Source organism: Anopheles cruzii, chromosome 2, assembly GCF_943734635.1.
Source record: "Anopheles cruzii chromosome 2, idAnoCruzAS_RS32_06, whole genome shotgun sequence".
Taxonomy (NCBI): domain Eukaryota; kingdom Metazoa; phylum Arthropoda; class Insecta; order Diptera; family Culicidae; genus Anopheles; species Anopheles cruzii.
The window spans coordinates 39175188-39195760 of NC_069144.1; the positions used below are offsets into that span (position 1 = coordinate 39175188).

The following is a 20573-nucleotide window of genomic DNA, read 5'->3' on the forward strand; positions in this document are numbered from 1 at the left end:
GAACCGATGGCGTTGTGAAGCACGTGTAATAAAAAAACACCTCTTTTAAAGCAATCCTAAAACGGGTGTTTCATTTTTCACAAAAACGCTGTCCTTTTTTGTCATTAGGTATGGCTGCATTCCGTATTGTTGATCGTTTGTTGAACAGGAATCGAATTCTGTGACTAAAATTGTAAAAAAATAAACAGATTGAAAAGTCCTCTCATTTGCGGTGCGTTTTAATCGTTTTAAATTTGAAATTGTTCGCAACAATTCGGTAATAAACTAAAATAAAGGTCGTAATTCCGTAATAACGTGCAAAGATGGCCGCCTGGAGCAAAATCCTATTTCATTGGTTGCCAGACAAAGTACAGGGAACTAGGCGGCCATATTGCGTTGCCATGACACAAAACCCATCCACTACAATACGATCGGCTACACGTCGCCCATGATCGCATTAGAAAGAGTGCGTAAAAGCGGGATAAACGAAGCGATCCGTAATCCGTTTCAGTCCGACCGTTCAGCACGCCCTCGTTGCTAGGCAACCGGCGCCGAACTAGTGACGATAACGCTGCCTCCTAGTACTGGATGCTACCCTGTTACTTTTGAAGCATTTTCGGGTTAATCGGAGCGCGATCGAAAAACGGTTTCGAAAGCTTTGCGATCCTCCATTTCAGTTTGTTTTTTGAGCGTTACGGACTAATTTCGCTTAAGGATACGGTGTCGGCATTTTTTCTGAACCGAAATAAAGCGACCAGAATCAGGATTCGTTTTTTGGGGAACGATTGCAACAAACCAGAATAAGATAAACGAATTTTTATTCGATTCGTCCCTTGAAAATGTGCCACCATGGGTTTTCTAGAATTAATTCTTTCACCCTGATCCAGTTTCTTGATACTTAGGATTTTTCTCCTTATTAGATCAGCACGATCTGCGCACGATCAAGCACCGTGAAGTGCAATGTAGTGAACGCAAACACCTCGTGTATAATTACTTACCAAGGATCACTACTTACGCGTACGTTCCCCATTGCGGAGAACTGTGTCAAGGAGGGCGCGCACATTCTCGGTCATCACCTGTCGTTATCGAATGGCACAGAATGCAAAGCAAACACACCGGGCAAACGAAACGCAAACGCAAATTTTTCATTGAACGAATCTATATTTCCGCATGTTTCCGCATCCGTAGCCGAGAATGTGGAGCCTTAACGATCGCGTTAAAGCACTCGGGAATCGACAATACGCCGCCGCGCCGCGCCGCGTCACTTCACGTGTCCTCGATCACTGCGGGTGCCACCGCCGCTAAGACCGCCTTCAAGTGGAAGCTGTTGTTGCTTGGTGCTGCTGCTCCCAGGAGAAACTTTAGAACTCGTCGCAAAGCACTCATCTCTGGTGTGTGTCTCTGTGGTGCCGCCTCTTGCTTACGCCAATATTGGCTGACCGGGGGGGCTTCAGGCACCCTGACCGTGTATCAACACACCCTCTTCTTAGCACTACCAAGTACGACTGGGCGTCAAGTTCAACCGGTAGACGGTTGTCAGTGTCGCGGTCATGGCACGCGAACGCCGAAGGTCACCGTCGCGTACGAACCGAGTTGGAGTTGAAGATCGGCGCTTCCGACGCGTTCGACGGTTCGATTGTGACTGAACGTTGACGAGGCTCCACAGGGTAGGTAGAACGAACGGAGGCTGTTGAACGGGGGACTGTTTCCATTTCCTGTCTCAAGCTTTGATCTGCAGGTTGGAGAAGATGTTGGTGGAGCGGTCGTCCCAAAACTTCAAACGTTAGGACCGAAAGATATAGGGCCACAGGGGCGGATAAAACGGCCGACCCGGCGAATTGGCGAACCGGAACAGTCTCGAAAGTGAAGGTATGCCCCCGTTACACATCAGTTCTGGGTCGCTGGAAAATAGGTCACCAGCAAGAGCATCACAACCGCTTGGCGATCGAACTTCGCCAAAACCACCCGCAAAAACGACTTGGAACCGGTTCTTTTGGCACCGGCTAGTCAACGGCCCCCCAAAACAAGAGTCCGTTGTTGTCACTAACCGGAGCATTGGGTGGTTTTTGGGAGCACCGCCATCCTGAGTTAATCGTCGCAAAAGAAAGCTTTCCGTGGTCCAGTGTGTTGGCGTTTAAGGTGAAATGAAATGGGTTCGGCTTGACCGCAACGTGCAGGTTCTAAGGAAGTAACGAAAAGGATTCTAACAAAAATACACATACGCGATATTCCTGCACGATAATTTTATATTTTTCCACCGCTCACAGCTGTTCTCACTATACACATATTTACTCGTTCGTCGTATCGGCGTGGCGCACTCGCGCTGCTGGCACTGCAGCCCCTTCTTGCGTGTCCCTGTCTTCAGCTCACTGCCCCTGTGTTTCCCGTTTTTCTTTCGTATCCTGTGTTTCCCTGTTTCTTTGCTTCACCACGGGGAGGATCACTGCCGATCGCGTTCGTTTCGAATGCCGCTATACTCTGCTCGCAGTAGAGTTTATATGTTGCTGTTATGTTGCCTGCCTTCTGCTCTAGCTTTACGCATGCGCACCCACGCTCTCCCTCGCTTTGCTGGCTTTGCTCTGGCTTTGCTCTGACGCTTTTCAAATAAGCTTACATACTACGGGTTTGCTAATTCAAAAATATAGAGATAGAGAGAGAGAATGATAGAATGATTCGAGGATGACTGTCACCTACACGTGTGTCTGTGTGTATGAAAATGTACTGCGCGTTTGATTACGAGAGAGAACATGATAACAACGCGGGAATCTCCCCTCTCCCTACACGCCGATTCCATTTTCGCAAACACTTGGGCCCTTCTCTGCGGTGCTATGCGTGTATTCATTTGCGTATGCGCGACTGACAAAAACCACTTAAAAATGGGTAAAACTACGGATCGCGATCATCCCCTACACTAGAGCTAGGCCCACCTACACCTCTCTCTCTCTCTGCCCCAATCGGAACGCGGTGAGGCAGTACAAACAGCACGCTTCGTTGCAGAGCTTAACCTAAAAGACGATGTACGTACTAACTCCTCTTAACTCTCTCTCTCTCTGTGTGCGATCATTTGCGATCGGTTTTACCTTCTCGGTTTGTTTCCCATCCGCCCACCCCCGCCCTGTTACGAGTGGTCATTGCTTCCTTCATTCGTTTTACTCTGTGTTTACTCATTTGCATTATGTTACCTTTCCCACAGCTACGTTTCCACAGTTATATACTTCGAGCTATATGAGTGAGGAAAAAATACTATCTTTTGCATGCCTTTTTTTTCGTTGCAATGCACGTATGCGTATATATATGGGTATATTTTGAAGAACAAAAACGAAAGATAATGGAACGATTAAAAGCGAAAACGATTTTGCATGCGCTCTGCTTCGCTTCGCTTTATTGTGGGACGAATGGTAATGGAAATGGTGCCAGAGCCTTTCTCGAAAGCTCACAACAATTTACAGCCCCCTTCTTTCCTAGAGGCTAGCAAAAGGGCTCCATTTAGAGAGCTATACCATTACTAGGAAGAATAAAGTATTGCAATCCGAAAGGATAATCGGATAAAAGAAGAGGCTACACAGAACTTTGCCGCTCACAATCACAATTCTTCACAAGTCCCAGACCGCTACTAGAGCCCACTGAGCGCTCTCCGCATGCCTAACACGTCGTTTGCCATGTTCTCCTATGGTTCTCGTATGATTTGGTCGTATGGTCAAATGATTTAAATTGTCCGGTTGATGTTCTAGATGCTTTGCTAGCAAACATGTGAGAGACCCCTAAGTGTAAAAAATTGTGTTCCATCTACTGCAAAAGCCAAACAAGTAAAAAAAGTAACCCTTTTGCTTTAATGTGACGAATGGTTTTCGACGAAACACAAACAATGTTTTACTGCAACTCACAATTTTCCTGAGTGATGGATGAAATGTGAAGCATCAATCGGGGATCACTTCGAATAAAAATTGTTTTGTGGTTCTCCTGAATATTATGTATTGTCTTGTAAGAGCGCATGGCTCGCTGGCAGGGAGTCGTCACGGCGTATATACTAACGTTTGGATAAGAATGAAGAAGATACAAGTGCAAACCACAGCGAAGCCTACAACATAACATAGTGTAACGAAACTGAAGGGGAGTATATAAAAATAGAAAATGATATTGTTGCTACTGCTAAACGCTTAAAAAGATCCATTAGATTAGAAATGCTTCACGAACAAATGGCGCCCGGACAGAAGGGGGCAGAGAAAAGAGAGAGTGACAGAGAGACTCCCTGGCCGTTTGCTAGGGGAATAGTTGAAGGATTAAGTAAGAACTGTAAAGCAATTACACCTTCCTGGGTCTCTCTCTCTCTCGCGATCTCTGTCTCACTGGATGACTCTCGCCCCTCTCGTTCGTTGACACACCATTCGTTTGTTTCGTTATCTGCTTTTACATCCCATTTTGATTGAACATTGAAACGAAGATTTGATACATCCCATCCCATTCTGCACGGCTGTATTACTCCTGTGATCCTCTCTACTATGGGGCGCGCAGATGAAGCCTACGGCCCCTATAAGACGATGATTCCCGATTCCCTTTGCTTGCGTCGTAGGCAGAGCCGTATCGTAATATGATTGTTTCAATGTTCCCCCCCACTGAGAGAGGCTGGCGAAAAATGCGTTGGCCGCGCGTGTCCCAAAACCGCACCCGCCCGGAATAATGCCGCAAGACTACAAACGAGCGGCGGCACGAGCCAACAACCTTCCACAAGTCGGCGGTGGCCCCTTACAAGGCGGGTTCGCTCTCAGCACGTCACGATCCGCGTCGTGTTTAATATTTGTAATATCTACTCACGATCACCGTACGTTCGTGCGTGTGTTCTTCATTGATCGATTTCTCCTAACGTACACACCTTAATTTAGAGCACTTTCGAAGCGTTGTTCTGAGGCTGTGCTTTTCCTTTCTTTTGCCCACTTTCGTCTAATAATTAGTTTACATGTTTGCTACTATGTCTAGAGTAAAAAGTTTTGACACCCTCTCTTGCCCTGCCGGAACTGCCTCTGTCGATGGCTGCTGCTGCGGCTGCACCGGTCCCGCGGCTTACCAGTTGGCCATGCCCGGCTTGTTGAGCGTCATGAAGTAGATCTGACAGGAGGAGCCACCTTTGGCACTGCTGAAGAACACCTTGTCGTTCCGCTCGCACAGGAACTTCAAACGTTGCGCTTTCTTGTGCATAAATACCCCGTCCAGGTGGCCGGTTTCGACCGAGCGAATCTAGAGCAGGAAAGGAACGGGACACAACGGGTTAGGGACACTCGAGGGCACACGGCAAAACAGTCGGCCGGCCTGACTCACCTCGATTGCTTTGTTACCCCAGCCCATGATCTGGCCGGTGCCGATGTAGGCGACGGATGTCGGCATCTCGCCCCACTGCAGCACGATGTTCTTCGAGACCCGGCCCATCGTGTTGACGTAGACGCCCTCGTTGTCGTAGCACAGCAGCAGCTGCATGCCGTTCGAGTTCGGCAGCGTTACGATGCAGTGCGGCGAAATTGGACCCTGAGTCTGATTGGGAGACGAGAGCGCAAACAAGCGAATCATTCGACGCCCGAGATAGGACAGGACAGGTCAGTGACAGGACTTACGTGCTTGGGAAGGTAGATGTCGTACACGGTGGCCGAATCGAGATCGACCGCATGGAACCCTTCCGCCGAGCCGTATATGACCTTCAGTCGCGTCTGCTCCTCGACGGTCAGATCGACCAACAGCGGACGATGCATCAGCTCACCGAAGCTCTGCGCGCGGAAAGAGATTATCAAAACTCTGGCCCTGACCCTGGCGGCACACCCCGCTGGGACACCCGCTTACCTTAAATGCCATAAACTTGTGGTACGGTTTCGGAGCCCAAGCGTAGATTTCGATCGAATCCTTCAGGGCGATCACCAGAAACTTGATCCGCTCGTACTTGACAATCTTGAAGTGCACCGCACCCTGCAGATCACCGACGTTGATCCACCCGTTCCGGCGTTCCACTTGTTGCTGGAAGGGATAGAAAACCAAGAGGAGTTACAGCCCGAGAGCCCGGGACACAAGACGACCACGGGACTTACATCCGCCAAACCGTCGGTGCGCAGAATTTTCGACTTCAACCACGACAGATAGTACACGCGGACGCGATTCTTCTTGCCCGATATGGTCACCAGAATGTTTTGCCCCTCGAGCACCTCCATTTGCTGGAACCGCCGACGGGAGATGAGCTGGTAGACCTGTGCGGGAGAGGAGACCGGGCATTAAAACAAATAGACACCGGGCACGAGCAGCACGGGGCGCTACCTACCTTGCCCTGTCCGGACCGATCGAGCAGCATCAGTCCGTTCTCGGTGCCGATCAGCAGATTGACACCCCACAGGGCGGCACACAGGATCTCCGAGTTGAAGCGCTTCTTGTACTTCCGGATCTCCGGCGTGTCGCTGGCGGCGTCGTGCGAAGTCGGCGTGACGTTCACGTTGACATGGCTTTCGCGCCGGGACGCCGCCGAACCGCCCGACTGTGCGCCGAACCCGAACGTCAGGAAGCTGCGCTGCTTCTGTTGCAGTGCCAGCGAGAACGGAGACACCGGAAGTTGCGCAGAACCAACCGGAGTAGTGGCCGCCGACGACGACGGTGGGTGATGAAGGTGGTGCATTTGGTATTGATGGTACGGGGGAGGAGGAGGTAGTAAATGATTGTTATTGACAATTTTATGATTGGCCGCACTGCTACTGCTACTACTATTGTGGCTACTACTGCTTAGGAGTCTAGTGTTAATCGAGTGGTTGGGGCTGTTGTTGCGGGAGGACGACGAGTTCGATGCGGTCGAGTGGGACGGCGAGACGTTGCTCTTGCGCCCGGCCGGGCTACTGCCCCGTACTGCGCCGCCACCGCCTCCAAGGGCGACGGTCCCGTTGGTGCTGTACTGAGCAAGGAATGATTTGTTTGGCATGCTGCTGGGAGGAAGACCGTGGTTCGACTGAACGACGGCGGAACTGACGGCTGCTCGGTACTGTGTGTGTGTGTTTGTGTGTGTTGGGTGTGTGCGATGGCCCAATTATCAGTTCGGTTCGGATCGTTTCGCCCCGTTTCGTCATGTGCGCGAATCATTCATTATTAGTCGGGGTTATTGGTTTTGTTTTCGTTGATTTGGCAAATGTTGCAAGCGCAATTTTAGTGTTGTCGTGATTGCATTCGGAATTCGGAATTTGATGATCGGTGTTGTTGTTGTTGTTGTTGGGGTGGGTGTGGTTGGATTTGGGTCGGGTCGGGTTGGCGTGAGTGGCGGTGTGGTTTTTTTTTGGGTGGTTTTGGTTGTAAAATAAAAGTAAATAAGAAAATAAAATTAGTAAAATCAAATTTGGAAACGGTCTATTCGGTCGGTTCACATAAATCTACAGGATCCGCAGGCGCAGGAACATCAACAAAACAAGCGTGTGTTAGAGAGGAGAGCGCGAAAAACAAAACAAAAAGCGTCGAATGATAGAGAAGCGGTTAAAATGAGGATGAGCACTATAGAAGCAAAACAGGTCGGCAACCGAAACCAAGAAAGAATCAAAGAAAGAAACAGAGACAGGGAGAGATCTATTCCTTGAAAGGTAGCATCGCCGTGTTGAGGGCCTTTGATTGCCACGGATTTTATTAAGAAACACCGTACCATTGGCAACACGATGCGATGCTTCGGGATGCTTGATTCGAGAATTAAGGATGTAGTAGGTTGCTCATTACATTCGGAGCCTCAATAAGAAAAATACATTTCTATGGTTTGAAATACACTTAATTATTCAGTATGGCCTTCCTGGACATCAATAAACTTGTTCCAAGGAGACTCCAATTTATAAATTCCATCTCTGAGGTGAGAAACTGAAAGGACTTCAAAATACGCTTCCACATCTGTTATGACGCCATCATTTGATGAAAAACGCTTTTAACGCTTGATTCTTTTTGGGTCTGAAAGCAGATGGAAGTCCCTAGGGGGCAAATCTGGTAAATACGGTGGATATTCCAACAATTCGAACTTTAATTCATGGATTTTTGCCATTTTCAAAATGCTCTTGTGACAGGCTTCATTGCATTGATGAAAGAGGATGTTTTTCTTCTGCAAACAAGTACTTTTTTCACGAAGTTTCACTTTCAGTTCGTCTTAAAGGTTAAAACAGTAATCAAAATTTATTGTTTTAGCAGTTTGCAAGTAATCCGCTGACAAAATTCCAATTGCATCCCACAAAACTGATGCTAACTTTTTAGGCAACTTCTGGACGAACTAGTTTCGGAACCGAAGAAAAAGGATCACACCACTCCTTAGCGTCTTGTGATTCAGTCTAAATGCTCTAAAAGTTGCCGAGAAAGATGCATTCGAATGCGTTTTCGTTTCATTTTTAGCGAAATCCAATACTTTAGACAAAATATTGGTTATATTTACTGCTCAATGAGATGGCTAGCCCTTATACTAAATCTCTTTAAGTGATTCGACGATTTTCCAATACAATAACCTGTAATTTTCCTACGATTACAGGTTTTGTGTCTGTTTTTGACGTTTTTGCCGTGGATCGTCTTGAAGGCTTGTACGAACATGTTTAAACTCAGAAACCTCCCTTTTTATTTTCTAATTGAAGGGGAAGAGTCGTTATACATTTTCAACATTCGTCCATAAATTTCTTTTGCTTTAAAACCTTTCCAAAAATAAAATTTAAATCACTCCACGATCCTTGATTTTTTCCGTTGTAAAAAATACTGCGACATATCGATACTATCTGGCTTGTAAAAAAAATAAATGATCGATTGAAATGAAAAATCACAAGAGTGTACCAACACAACAAAAAATAATTAGGTTAGTAGCTGCGCCCTCTGTTATCGAGGCTCCGAATTTAATGAGCAACATAGTAAAAACGAAGGACTTCAGGGCGCACCATGCAATTGTGTTTTGATGAAGTCATTGGTTTAAATCCTCATATTCAACGAATCCAGCAGCTCGAAACGTAATCGTTGGCGTGGATAGTTTACGCAGGCATCATGCTTATTAGTGGAGACGGTTTTAGTCGGTGAACGAGGTACTCACAAAACAGACCATGGCCATCAGTTCGCTCTAATCGTTCGCGTTCCCACAACCAGAAAAAGAATATCGTTGGGAACCGAGGGGAAGGCGGTTGGGTAGGCGGGAGGGACTTACTTTAGGAGTACCGAAGCATCGAAACTCACTATTTGGGCACAGCTTTGGAAGAATTGGTTTGATAATATGCCAAATGGGAGCAGGACCAAATGAGCAGTGTTGTAGGAGAGCAAACCCCGTGTGGTGTTGTGAACGTGCCATTGTTTTTACCCATTTTCGAGCCGGCACCGTAAGGATGATAAGCAGCGTGTGTCTGTGTGTGTGTGTATGAAGGAGTTTGCGGGAACCAAGCGGGGTACGTGGCGCAGAACTCTTGCTCACCCGGCGCAAATGTGCTCGACACACTTCGAAAGGTGCAACAGCAAGATACGGGGTGGATTGACGCGAGTGTACGTGTGTGTTTGTGGAGGACGAGGATGAATGTATGGGAGGGTGTTACATCTGGGTGGCGCGAAAGTGTTACACCGCTGCGGTTACCTACCTCTTCGCTGGCCGATTTGTCATGCCGGGGAGGCGTCGCTGGCGATGCCTGACTAAGTAGATCCGGCAGGACACTGCTCGTCCGCTGGCCGGGTGTACCGAGGCTGCTGTTCTCCCCGGAACGGTTCTTCTGTAGCGGAAGTGCGGTGAACGTACGCCGTGGTGTTGGTGGTGGTGTTTTGGAAGATAGACATGAAACAACCGTTAGTGATGCAATGCACGGGAAGAAGGGTCTTTTTGTAGAAAAACAAAGATTTCTTTCGTTGCTTCTGATCGACCAATTACGATAGTAAGGTAAGATAAGAGTTTGAAGAAACAGAACAGAAAGAGTTATCATTAAAACATATCGTACTCAAAATAGGAAACGGAGAACGCAAACGGAAACGAAATGGAACGAATCTGAGAGAGAAAGCTTTGTGTTTGGTTTGGCTCACAGGAACAACCCTAGTGGTTCATGTGTTCGTCTGTTGATAACCAAAGATCGTTAATTGCGAGAGTTAGAGAGTGTGGCTAGTAGAAGCATTAGAGAAGGAACAGAAATAGTTTTGCGGGGGTTGTAAACGCAATGTGAGAAAAACAATACAAAGGGCGGCCTGTTTTAAGAATCGGTTAACAATAAAACGTGATGATTTGAGCGCTTCGATCACCGGAGGCGGGTGCAATCTTCACCGCTATTGTTCCGTGGTGCGCGTTCTTTGGCGCGAATAGGGGGAAAGCGCATTAATGCTGCAGGTGTTAGTAAACACACACACACACACACACACACACACACATTCACACACAAAGGCGCACAAGAAGCACACTTTTGGAACGGTGGACTTAAATATATTGTTTGTGCAGAGCAGTTAAGTTGAAGAGGAATCTGTGGACGCAACGGAACTCGGGGGCCAAACCCGAGGGCCCCCCTCAAAAGTGATCCTTGCGCCGTCGTGATCGTTTGTGTGCGTTCTTAGTGTTGAAACGTGCCCGTGAATACACGAGCAGAGCACGCACGGAAGCAATACAAATGGTGTCGCGGTTTCCGCATCCAACAACAACTAATAGGTTTCGTTTTTCTTTTGCTTTCCTCTGAAGGGTGGGCGAAATGTCCTTACGGTTCGATTCGAGAGGGGTGTGTGCGTGTGCGTGTTGGTATTGGGTGAGTGGGCCAATTTACATCCCCCGACAGTGTGTTTTGTTAGTGGATTGCGCCAGACCGATCATCAACGCATGAGACACCGCGATGTTAGTACAACATACAACAATATACAGAGCAACACAGTACACAAAGTAAATAAGTGGTGGCAGTAAACGCAAACATAAATAAGTTACTTAAACATAAATAGTATGAGAACATAACATAAACACACACAGTGACAAACAGTTCCAGCAGAACGAAACATGCAACTATTTACAGACGTATTAACACACACATGAATGGCCGTTCGGTTCGGACCCCCCGGACCATATGCTTTGTTTGAATTCATTCCCATGACATTTTCTTAACACATTATTTTACTTTTCCAATTCGAATCCGTACGGTAACACAACATTTAAGCGTACAAACATAGACACACACATAGATATATTAGAAACAAGTGAACCTTCTTCGATCAGCGCACATTCAGTTGCTTAACAACGGAGCGAGAGCATAGGTTTAGTGTGGCTAATTTCGATCCGGAAACGTAGAGCGCGAGCTTCTGCATGCGAATGTGGCTGAGAATGGGCGGATTAATAGACTGAGATGCGCGAAAGTTGAAGGACATTGGTTTGGGGGAAGGATTGGGTGGCTTTTAATTGAGAATTTGGGACTTTGTAGGGTTAGTCAACATACACGCCGCCGTTTGGTGGCACAACAACTGCGCACACGCGAGAGAGCAGAAGAAGAAAACAGGAAGGATGCGATGATGTTGCCGCGGGAACGGATGTGGGGATCGAGGATCAGGAATTCGCTCCAATTTGTCGTTTTCGAGAGAGGGGAGAGGAAAACAGACCGGCCGGGGGGTTTTTGGCACACACATCACACGCACGCGACCCCCTTCGGTCTTCGGGTTCTTTCATAAGAATGATCTTCAATACATTTTAAGGACATCAAGAATTGAGTCTTCGAACTTCGGAATTAATACGGTGGGGGTCGTGGTGTACGCTGGCTCGGTCAGTGTGGCCGTGACCCTTCCCCAGATGCGGTTCCGCCGTGTATGGGGTGGTGTCTGTGTGTGTGTGTGTGTAAGTGTGTGTTTACCTGCTGACCCTCGAACAGCAGCTGTGGGTGCTGTCGAAGGTGCGGTGAGTTACGGACGAAGATAACGGATTCGGTTTTTTCGCGACGCGGCCGCAAGAAATCCATGTTGCGCGTGGCGGCGGCGACGGCCCCGACCTGCGCCGCGCCAGCTGGCCGCTGCTGCTGGGCAGGATGCGCGTGGTTCTCTTCCCCGATTGCTCCACCGGCCCCCCGGGGCGAGGAGCGACGGTCGTCGTCGCTTCCGGACGGATTGGTCACTGAGTAGTTGGTCAAAATGGGCTCAAACTTGGTTCGACTGCTGCGCGAAAAGATGGCACTGGAGCGTTGCTGCTGCTGCTGCGGGTGCTGCAGGCCGGAAGACATCGCTCGGTGGCCAGCGAGCTCCGTCAGGCCAAGGCCGCCGACACCGCCGCCACTACCCGTTTCCCCCAGGATGGCCGAATGACGCTTGGCGAGGGGAAAGAAATCGGAATTCTCGCGCCGGAACGCACGGGCAAAGTTGAGTGGCAGCCGCGACGACGATGAGGACGACGGTGCGGGGTCCACCGCTTCCGGTCGCCGGCGATCGTGGGGCGTTTTTTTGTTGTCCGGCGGCGACGGTGCCTTGTGGATTTGGCGCGCAAAGATTTCACTCTTCACGCGCTCCTCCAGCCGGATCCGGTTGTTCATCTCCTCGACCTTGCGCTTCTCGGCGTACGCCAGGCTGGACAAGTGTTTGGCCGACGCGGAGTTGGCGTGCTCCTTGCGGGTCTTCTTGCTCTCGCCCAGCAGCAGACCGGCCGCCACGGCCCGCAGGCGCCCACCCCCATTCGAGTCGGCCGGGGACGGGGAGGAGGACGATTGGTCCGACATCGAGTGGCGCTGGTGAGGCTTCGGTCGCTCGTTGGAGGGGAAAAATCGCTCAAAGTCCCAGTCGCGCAGCAGGACCGCCTCGTCGCTTTCCGAGTGCGTCGTGGAGCCGGTCGACGCGGACGACGAGGTAGTGGCCGTGCCGATGGACGACGACGATGACTTATTGTCGTAGTTCTAGGACGGTTTGTGACGAGTATGAAAGGCGAACGATTGGTGGATTTTTTTGCTGTTCAACATTTTACAAACTAACCTAGAGGATACGATTTAAAAGATTGCGTACGCGCTGCTCCTGTTGGAAAGTAGGGCAGGAATTTCGAGGAATGACCACCGGGAACGGACAATCGATTTCGTAAGGGAATCTCATCGACTAACGTACGCACGCTAATGCCACTTACAATACAGAACAACATACTCAGGGAATATATGGTTCAAAGAGAGATGTGAATTTAAATGCATGGAACCAAACGAATGCCATTACTTCGGTGTCACTGTCGGTGATGTTGATTATCGATGCAATAGAAACAAGTTCAAAGTGCATGAGTTTATGAGGATGATCCAAAGCTAAACGGCATCGAGATACTTAAGGGCTACGGATAACGCAGAGGAACCGCAGAGTCTTACACAGGCACATCAACACACAACGAAACATTCACTTAAAGGGCCGATTAGAATATACGTCGATTTAAATTAACACACGAACGGAAAAGAAACGAAAGGACGAAGCTACAAACCACTACACCATTTGTATCGCACACACTGCGGTGATTTTGGAGAAAGAACTGTTGCAAATAAACACAAACGGCAACAGACGGCAACAAATAGCATAGCACCCGATCCCCGGCCGCAAGACCTGCGCGACCCACGTGTACGTTTGCTTGTGTTTTTGGCGTCAAAACATCGGGTGTCAGTGAAAGCGAGGCGGTTTTGTTGGCATTAAATTCTGTGTCGAACTCAAAGCAGAGGTGCACCATTGGGTGTTTCGGCAAAAGACAACGAGGCAAGGTTTTTGCATCACTATCAGCTTTTCGGACGGGTTCTTCCTCATCATCGTCGAAGCGCACAAATCGTCACAAAGTTGATAAAATAAACCCTGATATATACGAAACAGAAAACTCTGTTGGCCTATGATAGAGAAAATATGGGATAAAAGGGATAAGGACAGCCAAAAACCCACAGCCTTGGAACTAAGTGTGACGTAACACCATAACCAAACAGCCAGCAACTACCATCGTAAACAGAGAGACAGTGTGTGTGTTTGTTGTGTGAGTTTCTAAAATGAAGGCAATCAAATAATGATAAGATGTAGGCCCTCAGTGCACAAAACACAACAAAGGAAAGAGAAACATTGGGAACAACAACGATGCGATGCAGTAAGATAGGAAAGTAGCAACCTAAACACAACACTTTAATATCGGGCGCGTTTTCGTACGGAAAACCTACAACAACGAATGAACAGAAGAACGGTAATATGCAGTCCAAACATCTATGCTCTCTTGCGCATTATCATTATGGATTACTATTGTCAGAAAGGGAAATGATAAAAGTTCAATTTACTAAACAGTTTACGGTTTGCAGTTCGAAATGTTTCCACTTCAGACTCAAAATCTAAACCCCGAGTAGGTAGGTCAGACAGAGAGATGTAAAAAGAGAAAAAGAGAAAGAGAAAGGCAACCATCAACGAACGGGGAAACTTCTCTAAAGTACGATTTGCTTAAACTTTGTCGCCAAATCTTCCAAAATAAAAAAAACGGTAACAAAACCATAATACGGACGCGAAATGTAAACGGGAAAGCGATATTAAACGAAAGGTGAAAGAGGTCAAATGGGTGTTATTTTGGGATATGCTTCGTGTGGCACTTGGCAAACGCTGCCATCTTCCTGGCACAACGAAACACAACATGGCGCAATGACGATGCAAGCACAGAGGAGGAAAGTGGAAACCGAAAGCAACAGAAATTAGTGTGAAACGAAGTGAAAACAAAAGCACCAAATTAAAAATTAGCCAATTGAGCGCGCGCGCTGACAACAAAAAGCTCTTTGGAAAAAATCATTTAAATTATTTGAAAATAAACCCAAATAACGAAATCATGGTAAAACTGCAAAGTGCAAACTTGAAAGTGACATCAAGTCAGAAAGAAACAACAGAACAAAAAACAAACAAGTGAGAAAGTAATCGTTGGCTCGTAAAACAAGCAAAACAAAATGGCGACACAGATGACAGTAAAGGAAGAGTAGTAAACAAATGAGACAACTAAAGATCCGGAGCCACGTCAGGACAGGATCACCAAAAAATAATTCCGAAAGACGCAAACTGTTGCTGACTTTGTTGACCGTTTATGATACACAGAGAGAGAGAGGTAGAGAAAGAGGTAGAGAAAGAGAGAGAGAAAGAAAAAGTGCGCACACTTCGAGAAGCGCAACACTTACCCGTTTGATGAGCGTCCCGTCGCCTTGGGCGTCGTCGTCGTCCGGTGTAGGTGGTAACGGCCGGTTGGGAGGCCCGCCGCCGCCGCCCCCACTGCCGCCACCGGGGGGCGAGAGCACGCTGGCCCCAACGCCACCACCACCACCGCCGCCGCCGCCACCGCCGCCGACACCACTCGACGAGGACTGATTGTTCTGGTCGGACTCGCTGAGCACACCCAAACCGCCCGTCCTATAGGAAAATTCGGGACTGAACATAATGGAACCAAAAACCAAAAAACCAAAAACAAAAAAGGGAGGACAGAGAGGCGAAAAACAAAAATCGGAAAAGAAGGGCGGGTGGAAGAGAGTGTAGGGATAGTAAAATAGACAGAAGGAAAACGGCGCACCGAGCAGGTGATCGGTATCGGAACGGAACAAGGGGGCGGTTGTGCAGTGGAAGCGAAAAGTGGCAAGCGGCAAAAGCCAAAACAAAGGGTTTAACAATGGTGTAAATGATAAACAAAAATCGATCGAATGATAGGAGATGGTGACGTGAATAGTGGAACAGTGAAAAAGGATATGTTTTCATTTTGATGGAAAGTAAAAAAAATGAAACGAAACGAGCAGATTAGGAAAAAGGGAGGAAAGATAGACACAACAATGATACCTGGTTAGTGATGGGCGATGGTTGCGATGGTTTTCTTTTAAGTATCTGAACGTAATCATTATGAAAAGCACATCATAGCCGAGGGCAAATACAGCAAATCATTGCGCTGGATGAGAGAATCAAACCGACGTTGTTGGATTGAAATAAGACTCCAGAAGGAGCTTCGAAGTTACACATAAAAATTAAATCAACGATCGATCAGCGACCATTATGGGCGACAAAATCCTTCAACTAATTGTGTAAACCTTATAAGATTGTTTGTAGTTACAAAAGGATCTTCAATCTTTTGCATGGCGATGGCGTACCAATCGCCGTTTGCTTAACTAAAATAAGAATACGGCATTATTCGACTGAAAACCGATATAAAAAACTCATACCAATACCAATTATTTGTCGTCAAAATGTTTGATCGTTCTCTTGATCGTGATTCTCTTGATCCGTTCATTCGCTTGATGATCGCCGCACGTCATCAGTAGAAGAAAGTGAGTTAGGCACAATGATTTGAACGATATTTGCAGCAGCAGATTGGATGATTGTAGCAATAAAATCCCTTTTTTGATTTTCGCCATCCCTTCTCCTGTCTGCGTGTGTTTGGTGTGTGTGGATGAGTGTGTCTGTGATACTGTGTGTCTTATCACTCAACTTACACGCCACCAACACACAATTCCACAACACAAGGAAGACAGATCCATCGTTCTCCCCTGCAGGGGGCGCGGTCAGTTTCCGTACGGACCCCGCGCTCTTCCGTTGGAAACGGGCGAAGCGAGTACTTACAGTGGCATCGGGGGATCGCTGGCGAGAAGCGTGCCGTCGTTTCGTGTTCGGCCGTTCGGTTCCTCCGGTTCCGAGTCCGAGTCGGAGCTTTCGATCGGATCGAGCGGATTGATCGGTTGCGGATGATGATTATTGTTATTGATGTTACCGACAGCGCCGCTGCTACCTCCGGCGCCGGCGCCATTGCTGTTGCTGCCACCGTTATTGTTGCCGTTCGGGGCGACGGCTGGCGACTTGCCGCCAACGCCGCCACCGACACCGACGCCACCGCCACTACCACTGACCTGAGGTGCCGCTCCCGATGGCTGCTGCTGGGGCCGATTGTTGCGCGGGGGCGCTTCCGGTTGCGCCTGCTGCGGGGAGGAGACGCCCAATTCATTTAGTTGTGCGGCCAACATGTCCAACTCCTTCCGGCGAGTGCGAGTGATTCGGGTGCGGAAGGTAAATGGGGAAGGCGGTTAGGTTGAAGATTGAAGGAGGAACGGAGATCGTCGGGTGGTGTGCAGTGGGGGTTTCCAGGGAAGCATAGGTTGATTGGTGACGTCAAACCCAGCGGACGTGTATCGCGCGCGCGAAATGGGACGAAATGAAAGGAAAGAAAGACAGAGAGTGCCAACGTCATCATTCGTCATTTTTGTCAAGTATGTTGCCCATCATAAGTATGTTCCGTTCGGCACAGAGAGAAACAGAGAGAGAAAGAACACGATGTGACAGTAGGAGACAATTTAGATCGATTGTTCCGTGGGGGGTGTATTGGATCGTCAAAGTCAGTGTGTTGTTGTTGGGTTGGTAAAAGGGATTTTGTTTGAAAGGAGTATCAAAAAGAAGAAAAAAGAAGAAAAAAAAACAAAAAAGATCAATTAATGTGATGATCATAAACAGTACCCGACGGGCCGGTGTGGGCCTCGAACACCAAACATACGGTTTTGGTGGTAATCAACACATTTTTATGTGCCGTGATTAGTGTTTAATGACAGTTTTATCATTGTATATAAATCGGGTGTTATTATTCACAACCAAATAGGAAGCATTAGGTCATATTAAAGCACATTCATAATCAAAACAATAAAACGTTTATTACGCGTGCGTTTTAACGTTTGTTTAATGCGGCTCGCCTTCTCAGGGCGGTCACACGGTTGTCGGTTCGCAGAATCTCGATAACCGCGATAATTTTGACAGCGAAAAAAAGATAACATAACAATTAAGCAAAATGTCAACAAATAGGATTAATTTATATCAACAAGCAATCCGGTCAAAGGTAGCATAGGTGTGTTATCCACGGTACAATTTAAATAAAGTTACAGAAAAGTAGCAACACAAACATCGGAAAAAGTGTACAAAAATAAGTCATTTTATGAATTGTTCCTTGTTGAAGTTGTCAAAATGAAAACAAAAATCGATGAATACCACTTCTTAACAGATCTAGACAAATAATTACTATTAACCTATCATTAGAAAAGCTAGGAATATGCCATGGGACATTCTGTTTTAAGGTTACTTTCTCTCTGGCAGTACGCATTTCGTCCGTCAATGTCATAGTCTGGGGGTCAACGCGAATCTTGAGAATGTTTGTAGATTATGAAAGCAGCTAACAGCTTACGAGGTCGAGATAGTCGATTTAATATAGCAACCCATAAAAACAACAATTACTGCTTAGAACGACGATTGGCAAGAGAAGATCCTATTCTTCTCAAACAGAACAGAGAAGCGTCTTTTGTAAGGATAGCAGTAACAGGAAGCTTTAGTAGTAAACACAGTAATACGGCAACGAACGGACATACAACATAACACAGACCAAATGAGAAACGCGGACAGATAGTGGCTAACGAGCAAGGGAGCAACAAAGAAGGAAAGCAGCACTAGAAGAAAGCAGAAGGTAACACGGATGGTGGTGGTGAAGGACTAGTGAATGCTTACCTCTGGTCTTCTCGGTGGTAGCTGTGGGCGCGGTCCGAAGATACGTGGTGGTGGTTGGTATGTGAGAGCAGCGTCAGCCAGCAGCAGCGGTCAATAGGCGCGATGATGCAGGTGATTCACGCAATGCAACGTGCAGGGAACATAGGCGTTCGACAGCCGACAACGAACCAACGACGACATTGCCATATTTACAGTTTTGGGATTTGGGAGTAGGTGATGCAAATGATCACCAGAAGAGGAACGGGAACAGGAGGCAGAACGTGGCAGAAGTAAACGAGCGAACAAACAATATTTAGCGACATTTAACGGACTAAACGAATATAGTTTATACGATAAGCAGCGTCTGAAATGAGGCCCTTGTGAGCTATCATTGTTTTTGGTCGCGTTTGGTTGGGGAAAGTGTCTAAACCATAAATGTTAGGAACAGTTGTTGTTGACGTTTTATGTTGTCTGTGCAATGTTATTTACAGTGTGTCAGAGTGCAGATAATTGTACAGAATTATATCGTGAATCCATCCATTGACCAGGTTCACACGAAAATAATAATAATGTCAGTTTAAGTCGCCAATTAACTCAGTGGCGGAACCATTCTATCGGTGGCGGTGGAAGTGTAATGTAAATAATTGCAAGAGGTCCAATTTACACCAGCTCATCGCTTTCGCATAGCAAGAAAAAGAAAGAAAACGGTTCTCTACGACACAAGTAGCAACTAAAGTAAGGTAAAGTTACATCAAATTCACACACAAGTAAGCGCAAAGTAGAACAAAGAAACGGTCAACCACAGCTAAGGGAACAATGAAACTAAACTCTAGACATTGACAGAAACAGTGAGAGAAAAGTCGAATCAGGAGAGAATATTCCTCCCGAAAAGCGTCCTCTATCTTTGATTCGTCCGTTTGTTTTTCCGTATGCGTTCGACCATGCACGATCGTAGCGAAGGATCGTTCTCTCGGTGGGGGGAAGTCGTTTCGTCGGTTGGTCACAATCGAGTGCGCGGCTGGCGAAAGCGCGATTCCTTCTGGCCGCAAATCGCGTGCCCGAGCGCGCCCCGCTACTTACCACCGGTTTGAAGAAATTTTGCTGATTGCGTGCAGGTTGCTGAGGCGTCTGAGACGATGGCTGCTGCTGCTGCTGTTGTTGCGCCTGAGATGAGGACGACGAACCACTGCGCGGGGTCGGAGGCAGGGGTCGGTTGGCGTTGCTGTTCGGTGGATCCGGCACCACTATCAGCCGCTGCGGAAGCTGCGGCCGCGACGGTGGGCCCGGTTCCTCCACGGGCGGCACTTTACTTCTGTCATCACGCTAAAAGTGGACGGTACACAGTTTAGCGGAACGCCCAACGCGGACTACCAACGGATGTAACGCAAGCTTACAGGCTGTGGTTTCTGGTTGCGATTCGGTGGCTGCTGCTGTTCGGCGTTTTGCATGCGCCCCTCTTGGATCTGGTGGAACGTGCGGCGCAGCGTGTCGTTGCCCGGTGCTTGAATGATCGACGACGGTTCGCCTGCCGTCTGACCATCGTCGTCGTCGTTCTCCGAACCGGAATAGCGATAGTCATCGCGCTCCTTCTCCTGCTTGCGCTTCTTACACCTGTGTGCGGTGGGACAACGATCCGGTAAATAACGCCGACGGCCACTCATCTCACCATCTCGTCCGATTGCACTACTTACCTATCGATATGGTCTTTCAGTTGTATTCTAACTTGTCTTTCGGTCGGTTGCTCTTTGATGAAAGGATGCTTCAGTAACTGCTCCGTGTAAGGCCGTTGATGGTAATCTTTCACTACAAAACGCGAAAGCAGCGGCAGAGAAATCGGTTAAATAATTCGGCCGAAGAAAGGAGGAACTCTTCTCCGAGACCTACCTAGCACCGTGTCGATGAAACTGTGGAACTTTTTGGACCACTTCTTCGACTTCATGCGCGGCGGAGGGTTGCGCGGAATTAGAAAGAGGGCCCGCATCGGATGCAGATCGCACAGGGGCGGCTGTGATTCGGCCATTTCGAGTGCCGTGATGCCGAGCGACCAGAGATCGGACCGATTGTCGTACGTGGCGTCCCGGTTTTCGTCGCACGCTATGACTTCCGGAGCCATCCAGTACGGTGTGCCTGAAAAACCCGAAAGGGAGAGAGAGTAGAATTAACTTTGTTGTTTGCTGTCCATAACCACACCGCGCGCCACT

At 47.9% G+C, this 20573-nt stretch overlaps 1 protein-coding gene across 1 annotated transcript in view; it reads right to left on the reverse strand.

Annotated features, from left to right (window-relative positions):
- Nucleotides 1-2126: 2126 nt before the first annotated feature.
- The window catches only part of LOC128268410 (serine/threonine-protein kinase mig-15), a 39190-nt gene continuing 20743 nt past the window's right edge, over nucleotides 2127-20573 (reverse strand). Inside the window, exons 4-18 of the mRNA XM_053005488.1 lie at nucleotides 20257-20499; nucleotides 20064-20175; nucleotides 19767-19983; nucleotides 19453-19695; nucleotides 18394-18414; nucleotides 16477-16883; nucleotides 15057-15303; nucleotides 11778-12803; nucleotides 9558-9686; nucleotides 6275-6979; nucleotides 6048-6203; nucleotides 5806-5976; nucleotides 5583-5732; nucleotides 5293-5502; nucleotides 2127-5211 (exon numbers count right to left, since the gene is read on the reverse strand). Of these exons, the coding sequence (XP_052861448.1) occupies nucleotides 5038-5211; nucleotides 5293-5502; nucleotides 5583-5732; nucleotides 5806-5976; nucleotides 6048-6203; nucleotides 6275-6979; nucleotides 9558-9686; nucleotides 11778-12803; nucleotides 15057-15303; nucleotides 16477-16883; nucleotides 18394-18414; nucleotides 19453-19695; nucleotides 19767-19983; nucleotides 20064-20175; nucleotides 20257-20499 (4211 nt within the window). The 3' untranslated portion in view covers nucleotides 2127-5037. The remainder of the gene's footprint in view (nucleotides 5212-5292; nucleotides 5503-5582; nucleotides 5733-5805; nucleotides 5977-6047; nucleotides 6204-6274; nucleotides 6980-9557; nucleotides 9687-11777; nucleotides 12804-15056; nucleotides 15304-16476; nucleotides 16884-18393; nucleotides 18415-19452; nucleotides 19696-19766; nucleotides 19984-20063; nucleotides 20176-20256; nucleotides 20500-20573) is intronic.